The sequence below is a fragment of the Zeus faber genome, assembly GCF_960531495.2.
Source record: "Zeus faber genome assembly, chromosome: 15".
Lineage (NCBI taxonomy): Eukaryota > Metazoa > Chordata > Actinopteri > Zeiformes > Zeidae > Zeus > Zeus faber.
Genome location: NC_137194.1, coordinates 14,061,718 through 14,072,317, shown reverse-complemented (window position 1 = coordinate 14,072,317; position 10,600 = coordinate 14,061,718). Strand labels below are relative to the sequence as shown.

Below are 10,600 nucleotides of genomic sequence, written 5' to 3'. Positions count from 1 at the left end.
GCCATTCTCCTGCGTTGACCTGATTCTCGACCTGATGTTACAACACTCCACTGAGCTAAAGCCCTGTTTGTGTGTCTGCACCGCGCTCGTTTGCATGTCTCTACGTAATGAAAGTGTGCAGGCGCGCACTACTGTGCATGCATGCATTTCTGAATTTGTGCAATGGCATGCATATTTGCGTGGGCATAAAGTACCCTGGTTTTGCTAACAAGGCTGTGATCAACACATCAGTTTGCACTCGAATGGACTGGAGCTACATCCGGCTGTGCACAGAGGGTTTTTTTGTTTTTTTTGTTGTTTGTTTGTTTTTTTAGACAAGCAACAGATCACAGATCACAACAGGCAGCGGGGCGAGCATCCCTACCAAACTGTAACACCTGGAGCCTTACCACGCAAGCGCTCGCACCAGGAGGAACCCAAACCTGCAAAGCGAGCGCTGCGATTCCCAAGCACCGCTATGTTACATGCTCACGTGCTCCCTGTGGCTCGTTGTTAGAAATTACATCATCATCCTCGCTCGCTCTGGGTATAGTGCTTTATATTCTGAGAAGTGCGCCACCCAATCTGCCGAGCTGAGTGTTTCCGCTTTTGTGTAGAACAGCTGCGCCGTTCAAATGCACATTCTTAAATGGTCATTATTTTGGCTCCGTTTAAGATGGCCGCCGTAGAACGTTTGCCCTCGCCGCGGCGCTATCAGCGTTTGTCGACCAAAGAGATGATATTTCAGTGCGGGCAAGGTCATCACGAAGATGTGTCAGGTGAAAAACGGATCTCACATCCATGGTTATTATTTGGGGGGAAAAAAATAAAAATAAATGTCGTTAAAACTGCACTGCGAGGCTTTCTTCAACCTGTTGAAAACCGCTTAGGATAACATTCGCGCTGTGATCTACAGTAGCTCCTTCCTCCGGTTCGGGAAGCCTGGAGCGAGCACAACCAGTGCTATAAATACTCTAATGTTCCAGAAGGAATAGACATATGAAGTTATCTCAAAGGGATCTAGACACCCAATATCTGCAGTGAGTCAAATTGAGTGTGTGGGCAGAGTGGTGGGTGCGGGGGGTTGGAATGTGTGAGGGAGGGGCTGGTGTGATAGGAGTGGGCAGGGACCAATCAGAATGATTCACAGATCAAAGAACGACAAATATTATCTTCCGGTCAAAGGAATGCTGGAGCAAAGCTGCGAGTCGCAAACAGCCATCACTTCTGCATAGATCAAATGCTGGGAAAAAAAAATGACGGTTATTTTAACACTTGGACCCAGAAGATGGACAGTACATTTCAGAGTTTCCTTCGCCCCCTGACTCAGAATATGGGCACGTTTTTAGAGAGTGTGCAGAAAGTCGGAGCTTAATGTAAGAAAAGTGTGGCACTTTGACCAGTTATGTGCTGTCGTTTTGGAGGTACAGTAAGAAAGATTCTTATTTAGCCCGGATCTGTTGCTTATTGACCGAAATAAGAATTGCAATGCATCTGATTTGTGGTGCTGGCTCTTTTTTTTTTTTTGACGATAATTGACACCCAAAAACAGGGTCATGGGCCAACCCAACCGATGCAGAGGGTAATTATCTGTCTGTCGTTTCTCTCTTTCAACAGTGGTGTTGGTGTGTGTCCTCCTCTCCCTCCTCCTCCCTTCCTCCCAAACCTGCCCCAAAGAGTGTGTGTGTGACAGCAGCGCCAAGGCGGTGGACTGTCGCGGCCGCGGCCTGTACGACATCCCGCGGCGACTGCACCCCGAGACCCTGGAGCTCTATCTCCAAGACAACCGCATCCGCGGGCTGGGCTCCATGGCTTTCAGGGAGACGCCCTTCGTCCGAATTCTCGACCTCTCCAACAACTCCATCACCTCCGTGTCGCCGTCCGCTCTGCTGGGCCTGAGGAACCTGCAGCGCATCAGTCTGGCCAACAACGGCTTGAGAGACCTCGACAAGCGCCTGCTCGGACCCGTCCGCTCCCTCACCCACCTTGACCTCTCATACAACAGGTACCACGGCACCGACACCGGTTCAAAATGGCATTACGGTCGCGCGGTACGGCGATAACAACACGACTTGATGTTGCCTGTCTGTCCAGCCTGTGGGGTTTGCCAGGAGCCATGGGGGACAGTTTGAGGAACCTCAGCCACTTGGGGCTGGCCTACAACAAGCTATCGCGTCTGGACCGCTCCCTGTTGGAGGCCCTGGGCCGCCTGGACAGCCTGGCAGTCCGAGGCAACCCCTGGAGATGCGACTGCCAGCTGATAAGCCTCAAACTCTGGCTGGAAACCTACCTTTTCAAAGGTCTGGTTACTAAACCCAGGTTGCAGTGTTTGGCGGGGGGCGGGGGGATATCTATAATCTCCAGCTTCTAGCGTTTATCCACTGCAAAGCCTGGACTACTGAGTAGGACTTTTAATTACTGCAATACTGACCTTTTCAACACATTACACAAACAAGTTCCAGAAAAAAAACTAGAACAGCCCAGATGGCTGGGTTTTATTTTACAATGAGCAGCTTACACCACTGGCTGTCAGCCCCTCCAGAGGACTGAAAACGACACACCCACATCAGGCCAAAAAAGGACCATAATGGAGATACACTGTGTTAAAGGGTAATACTCTTCCCCAGAGAGCTTGACACATTTGGGGATTAGACCAGACTAAAAGGTCTGTCCAATTAGCAAAGAGGGATTTGTCCGTGTGTGCGTGTGCGCCCGTGCGTGCGTGTGCGCGTGCCCGTGTGTGTGTGTGTGTGTGTGTGTGTGTGTGTGTGTGTGTGTGTGTGTGAGAAATGTGACAATGCTTCGTGCAAATAGTAGCATTCACCTCACTCCCTGGGTGCATTTATTTCAATATTTGTACAGTGGTTGAATCGGCCGAAGCCCAGACCCCCCACACACATGATTCCTCCATCACTTGGACTTTAGGGCTCTTCTCGTGGCGGTGGATGCTCTGCTTAATATCTCCACAGCCGGGGGAGAGGATGGGAGCGGGGCCACTAATGCTCTGAGAGGTTATAATCACTTCTACCGCTGTGTCAGATCTGGTCAAGTGTGATGGTGTCCATGGGCTGTGGGATGGAATGCCAGCTCGCCTCCTGTCCACTGAGCACAGAGACAAATAGTCCTTAAAGAGGCAGCGGGATAGAAAGAGTGTAGGAGGCAATAGAGAGATAACAAGATTGGCAGGGATAGAACACCGATAATAGGTCCTAAACCGATTTACACCTCCACCGGTGGGGAGGCCGGCCGTTCTTTGCTTTTCTCCTGCACTGGATTTTCTTGATCCCATTGAGCTTCCCATCCACGAGCAATGTGTAAACCTAAAAGTGTTCCCACGTATAGAGCTTTGCGCTTAATATAATGCCACTGGTTAATCTGAGAAGGACAGGGGGCGCCAAATGTTTATTCAATCAACAAAAATACATTCTGAGTATCATACATAGCACACCCGCCAACGCAAATCAAGCTTTTAACCCTTAAACCATCAAACGATGGATGAGTGTAGCACCGGACTGTTGCGCGTTTCAGGTATCTCGGTGCTTCTGTTTTGTTGTCTTTATGATCCCTTTGCCTCGCCGACCCCCAGGGGGCGTGGTGGACGAGGTGCGGTGCACCCAGCCAGAGGAGATGAAGCAGCGGGACCTCCAGAGGATTCCCTACCAGCTCTTTCACGCCTGCATGACCACCAGCTACAACTACCTGTTCGCCAACATCCACCACCTGGAGTCCGAGAGGCTCCTGCGGGGCCACACCCACGGGAACCACGCCCACCCGGCCCTCCACGTCCCGGTCGGGATGGGGGAGGGGTTCGGCGGGGTAGGAGGGGGAGGAGGCGGCGGCGGGGGGAGCCTGCCCGAGTGCGAGCCCAAGCAGAGGCCGCGGCCCGTCAACCTGCGTCACGCCATCGCCACGGTGATCATCACCGGCGTGGTCTGCGGGATCGTGTGCCTGATGATGCTGGCGGCGGCGGTGTACGGCTGCGCCTACGCCGCCATCATGGCCAAGTACCAGCGGGAACTGAAGAAGAACGAGGAGTTGGCGGCGGCGCAGGCGGCGGACCACGCCACGGCAGATGAAAAGGAGCCGCTGGAGAACGCTATCGCCTAGAGGACGATGCTACGAACCTGCCTGCATGGCGTGCGTGCGTGTGTGCATGTGTGTGTGTGTGTGTGTGTGTGTGTGTGTGTGTGTGTGTGTGTGTGTGTGGGTGGGAGTGTGTGTGCCCACATCATTGGGGAGCTAAATCCCACAGGTGTTTGACTATGCACTGAACAACGCTCTAAACGCTGCAGTATACAGGGATTCGTGGGGAAGGCCAAAGAATTATTACATATCAATTCCACTGCATTGCAGAGACTTCACAGATGGATTTGAATAGTTATATATTTATACATGTGTGTTTGGAACTGTTCTATGTACGCCCATGATATTGTAAAAAAAAAAAAAGAAAAAGAAAAATTTTAGTATTTGGATTTGTCTTGACTGTTGTAACGATTTTGTCCGATTTTGAGGTAATTCGGGGAAATTCATAGTAGGCAGCTGCTAACGGTGTTTGACTCATCTTTTGTATTGTACGTCTCTGTGTGTATCTGTGTGTGTGTGTCTGTGTGTGTATGTATGTGTGTGTGTCTGTGAGTGTGTGTGTGTGTGAGTGTGTGTGTGTGTGTGTGCGCGCGTTCATGTGTGAATGTGTGTGCTAAAGAATACAGAGTGCTCAGCGCACATGTAGATAGAGAAAATAAGAGTCTGTGCCTAATCACGTGTCAAAGTTCTGAAAAAGAAAATGTGTGTTTCCTCAGATGACGTTTTTTCTGACTCTTGTGCTGAAGACGGACGGTTCTATAGAGCAATAATGGAAAACAAAATTGAAAGTAACGACAAAATCTGAATCCAGCCTTCTCATTCTGACTCTTCTCTATCAGCTTTGGGTCTTTGAGCTATGCCTACACACACACACACACACACACACACACACACACACGCACACACACACGCACACACACACACACACGCACACACACACACACACACACACACACACACACACACACAGTAGTTTTTGAGGTCAGTGAGTCGATCCCCATTACATAACATCAGCCAAATGTCTTTCATTATGGATTACAGAATACAGGAATTAATTTCACCTGATTATTATTGCTCTAATTACGGATTCTGTGTACTTATGTTTGCCTTGCGTATCAGCAGCCATGCTCACAATAGGATTTTACCAGTGTGTGAGCATCGACCGAAAAGACCTCTTTAAATGCTTTTCGATTTGCTGCAACTTGTCTTTTTTCATTCGTCCAGCACAATACAGCACAATCTTTTTTTTTTCAGTGCTACAAACGCACAAATTCATACGACAGACATCAGCAGGAACAAAATGCCATAATATTGTTGTGTTCAAGAGATTATTTTATATGTAATTATTTTCATCGTTTATTCAACCGGGTAATCATAATAATGTGGAACATCATCAAGATGTTTTCCATTTTCTAAATGACAATAAAAAAAAAAATGCTGCTTTAGTTATTGACTCATGACTAAAATCCCTTAAATCCAAATGAGCCAGTATGAGTGAATGAATAGCAATGAAGGGCTACGTAACATTTCAAAGGGTTATGTTAAATGAAAGGCAGAAAGGTCTAGTACCCAATATATCTATTGGCGAACTGACCTACAGGTTTGAGTTTTACAGTAAGAGCGGTGTGCGTGCGAATATGCACACGCGCACACACGCACACACACACACACACACACACACACACACACACACACACACACATGCGCACACACGCACACACACATACGCACGCACGCACGCACGCACGCAAGCATTGCAAACGCTACACACATGCGGGCAGGCGTGCTCACACGTTCAGTAACACTGTGAGTCAGTGACGTCTGCATCGCTGAGGGTGTGTGATGTCATCGGCCTGTCTTGTTCAGTTAGCATTAATACGTGTTAGTGAGTCCGCAGCCCAGTGGAGCGCAGGCCGGTGGAAACTGGCCCCAACCAGTGCTTCAAAATCTGCATTCCACCCTCTATCTCCCCTGCCGTTTGACTCTTTTTAAGAAAAGAATTATGGGCTGTATGATCATATTTTACTGGTGTGTTCCTGTTATTATTGGACATTCCAAATATAAGTTCTTGTTAAAGCCACGGCCGTCAATGAATCACTTGAATTAGACATGGAGTCGATGTGAGTGAAGCCATTGAGGAAGGACGGCCGAGGAGTAACCAGGTCAGCATGACAGCCGCCCTTAAGGCCTCTGATGCATTCGTGTGTTAGAAATCTGTTACTTTGTGTGTGTGTGTGTGTGTGTGTTTGTGTGTGTGTGTGTGTGTGTGTGTGTGTGTGAGTGCGAGTGTGCCTATGCGTGTGTCTGTGTTTGTGTGTGTTTTTTGTGGCGCTGCGCAGACTCTACCATCTCTGTCCTTCTGCTCCAAAACACCCCCCCCCCCCCCCCCCAGGCCAAAGCTTCCCACAATGCACTGCTTCTATGTCAACCTACCCAGGCACCGTGAAATCATTTCCCCCTCCACCGCCGCCGCCGCTACCGCCGTCGCCACCGCCCGTTTCTTTCTTTTATTCAATCATTCCATTTCCAAATCTTTGCAATTGTTCTATTTATTGCCTTCTACTTTTTCTATTTCTATTTTTCCTGTTTTAATATGCTGACATTTAGGACTCTATCGGTGACTAAAGATACGGGAGAAGAAGTTTTAAAATGTTTTTGCCTCACGTGGCCTCTTGTGTATAGTGGGTAGTTAATAGGGACGTTAGTATTCTTCATGTACTGTATTTGAACTCGCCGAGGAGCCGACTGAAGCTTATCTAACACTCATTAGCTCCTCAGAGACGCCGAAACAGTGCAATCAACTGCTGCATGTGTCATGATAAAAAATAATCAATAGGCTTTTCCACGAGCGGTAAATATACCCCCTAAAGCTGTAAAGGTATTTCAATGTAAAAATAAAAATACTGTTTACATTTTATTCCAATGGAAAATAAAGGCTTCAGGGCTTCCGTGAGATTTTGAATTATAGTCATCTCAATTGATACATGTCATTTTTCTCCTCTGCTCTCACTGTGATCAATTTGTTTATTGAAACCCCGAAAAATTTCCTCCACAGGGTGCCCTTGAGCCTATTCAAGGTCACTTCAGACGTCGCAAAATCTCTTCCTAAGGTGCATTCACACAGGGATCGCTGTTTAGCGAAGTCAAAGAAAAACCCTCCAAATCATAACAAATCCTATTCAAATAAAGTCTCGAAATTTTTATCCTTACACCGTTTTTCTCTCACTTTAACCCTCCCCCTCCCCGGAGCAAGGATGGATCGCGCTCCATCCCCTCATCTCTCTGATTGCGATGCGTTGCGTCTTATGGACGTGTCACTGCACTGAGTCACCGGGGCTCCGGACCGAGGGAAAACCCGCGGTGAAATCCTCCGAGCCGGGAGGTATGCACAGCGCACGGCGGGAGCTGTTATGTTTGTTTCTATTAATACGCAACACGCAGGCGGCTGCACGGCGCTCGCCCTGCGAAGCGAAGCCACACGCATAATGTGCACGAGCGCAAAAATAAACAGCGAACATGAGATTGTGTGTGTGGTCAGGATGTAGAGACACATTGCATTGTTTGAAAAGAGGGAGGGAGCGAGGACCCTCGACGTGAAAATCGGTGTGAACATGAGGGGGAAGACATCTGACATCTCAAGGTGAATATACTATGCACTAGAGTTACTATACTATCTATATATTTATTGAGAGATGGACTGCCACCAGCTCATCTCAGGCTCCCAGGCTATATGTACGGAAAGATCAACTTAAAAAATAAAGATAAAAAAAAAGAAAAAACCTGAAATGAAAAATAAACAATAATAAGAAAAGTAATCCTAAAATTAACAGGAAGCAAGAAAATGAAACATGTAAAAAAGTTGGTCATTTACCAAGGTGCAGTAACCATAGGTGCTGGGGGAGGGGCAGGAGCTGATTTGGAGGCCCCAGGCAAAATCTATTTGAGGCCCCTTCTCCAAAAGCATTGAGCGTTAAACACTTAATTTCCTGCATTCTGGTGATTTTCTTTTTATGCACCAATTTCTGCCCTTTCTGCATCGATTTATGGTGGAAATGTTTTTATTGATGTCAAGCAAAACACAAAATTCAATATATAATGGAATATAATCCAGTAAGGCTCTCGGGCATTCTGTATTGCTTTTAAATATTTATTCTCCTGCGGATCAACTCATTTAATATTATCCCACATTTTGGCCATAACTGATTAAAACATTTATCAAATTTATTTAAGAATGAGTCCTGCCTGGGTGCGCACGGCGCCAGAGGAGAGGAGGAGACGCTGTGCCGCTGCTGACTGAGATCACAAAACCGTGTGTGTGTGTGTGTGTGTGTGTGTGTGTGTGTGTGTGTGTTTTTGTGGGAAGGGGGCCGCACAGCAGAGCCAATTGCGCCCCGATTCGTCCCTCTCAATGCGTAATGAGCAGTTTGCGCCCCTGTCTCCCCCTCCCTCGACCTTATCCGTGGGTGCAGGGGCCCATAAGCACCTACAGGATCGGCGCCTATGGCTGTGACATCTGAATTCATAAAGTTTATAAAGTTAATAAAGTCTCATCTCATCTTCATTTTATTCTACGTGTGCTCTCAATGACCCCCCGCTTACCGGCAGCAATGGGCGACTTCCTCTCGTCCAAAAGCTGAATAGCGGTGCTGGCTAATACGACACTCTTGTTCTCTGATCCTGAAAGAGACACACACACACACACACACACACACATACACACACACAAACAGATGCACGCACGCACACCCACACACACACACACACACACACACACACACACACACACACACACACATAGACACACACACACACACACACACACAAAGAAAAACAGAGAGGACAAACTTTATGAATTGCACCACAATTCCCAGTATTGGCTCTGAAGTGACCGCGGGATGATTGGAAAAGAGAGAAAGAATGAGCGTGGAAACCGCAGGACGCTGTTCCAAGGCTGCAACAGCGAGCGGCCGAGGCAGAGTGCATCCCAGGCGAGCGCAGAGTAAATAGGAAGCGCGGGGCTCGCTTGCATTAGCGAGACTCTAATGGAGAGCCGAGGGCCGAGGGCCGAGAGCTGAGGGCCGCTGATGGGGGAAAACACTCTCGGGAACTGGCTCGCCGCGATGGAGTTGAAGTTGATGTGTGTGTGTGTGTGTGTGTGTGTGGGTGTGCGTGCGTGCGTGCGTGTGTGTGTGTGTGTGTGCGCGTGCGTGTGTGTGTGTGTGTGTTCTGGACCAAGTCGCTATGGAAAGGGCTGAACCTCTTCCTAACATATCCGATTTCAACCCACAGCAATCAGCCCTGTCCACAAGAACACAGCCCAGAATTAATGAGAAAGAGAGAGAGAGAGACAGAGCGAGAGGGAGAGACACGGAGCGCAAAGAGGGACCAGAAAACGGGTGAGAAATAAAAAAGGAAGAGGTGGAAAAAAAAAGAGTGGAATAAAAGCTTTTTCCAAATTTATGTCAGCACATTGGACTTTTCCACAACTACACGGAATGGTTAAATTAAATAGAAACACATCTGACACACTATAAGCTTCCTACGAGTCCCCTGGTAACTCGGCGCTAGTGCCACAAAATTCATGTACCGTCAACCTGACACTTGGTGGCGCCAATTTCAAAGCAAGTTAAAATGAGGGCTTCTCTTCTAGAACTGCCCAAATCACAGGGGCTTAAAAGAAATTCCTGACTTATCGTGGCCGTTTAGACTTTGGACATAGTGGGGGGGGAACAAGGAAAAGAGTGTCCTCACCCGTGTTGAAGGGCAGGGAGTACACGAAGGTGCCGGGAACCTGCTCCGCCGCTCTCTTGTACCACAGGGGGAAGTGGTCGGCGTTGAACACCCCTTCTTTGTCTTCGGCTGTCAAGAAGTCTCTTGAAGCAGACGGAAAAAAAAAAAAAAAACACAGGTGACGATACAGAAAATGCTCACGGACAAGGTGGGATACTGTCAAAACACCAACAGAGGGACCAACACAATAAACACAGTCATTTATTAAAATAAAGGGCCCCCGAGGGATGGTTACGCTTTCCGCACGGACGGTCGCATGAGCGGACGCGGAATTGTGACGTGCAAACGTTTGGAGCTTTGATTCCCCTCCGGGCACGGTCATTGTTTCCCTCTGGAGCAGTTGGAATCCTGCTGGAACGCTGTCCTAGAAGGTTTGGGCTGTGTGCTCAGGCTGTGCTTCTTCAAGGCGAAAAAGCGTCCAGTTCTTTGATGGATGAACAAGGAGGAAATGTTCTGAACGCCCTTTGGCCCAGAACGTCCCATAAAGGCTCAATGATGTTCGGATCGAGGAACTTGGGTGTCTGCGGTTGGCCGTCGACAGTACTGAGACAACACTTGCGTATCTTGGAATTTGGGAACATCATGCGGAAACAGTGTTCGCACCATAGGGTGCTTCTGATCTTGTTAAATACCCTCGTAGTCCTTGGCAAAGTCCATGAACATGCAGAGCGATTACTGGAAGCAATGACTCACACAAGATGGCCGTCCATACCATCAGGGGTCCCCCACCATGTTTGACGGTTGGCAA

At 48.3% G+C, this 10,600-nt stretch overlaps 2 protein-coding genes across 2 annotated transcripts in view; one reads left to right on the top strand and one right to left on the bottom strand.

Annotated features, from left to right (window-relative positions):
* Positions 1-5,499, top strand: part of lrtm1 (leucine rich repeats and transmembrane domains 1) — a 6,332-nt gene extending 833 nt beyond the window's left edge. Inside the window, exons 2-4 of the mRNA XM_080015392.1 lie at positions 1,597-1,984; positions 2,074-2,279; positions 3,566-5,499. Coding sequence (XP_079871518.1) covers positions 1,597-1,984; positions 2,074-2,279; positions 3,566-4,086 — 1,115 coding nt within the window. The 3' untranslated portion in view covers positions 4,087-5,499. The remainder of the gene's footprint in view (positions 1-1,596; positions 1,985-2,073; positions 2,280-3,565) is intronic.
* Positions 1-10,600, bottom strand: part of cacna2d3a (calcium channel, voltage-dependent, alpha 2/delta subunit 3a) — a gene marked incomplete at both ends in the record, with an annotated part of 135,711 nt that overhangs the window by 22,773 nt on the left and 102,338 nt on the right. The window contains 2 exons of the mRNA XM_080015221.1: positions 8,662-8,739; positions 9,814-9,935. Coding sequence (XP_079871347.1) covers positions 8,662-8,739; positions 9,814-9,935 — 200 coding nt within the window. The remainder of the gene's footprint in view (positions 1-8,661; positions 8,740-9,813; positions 9,936-10,600) is intronic.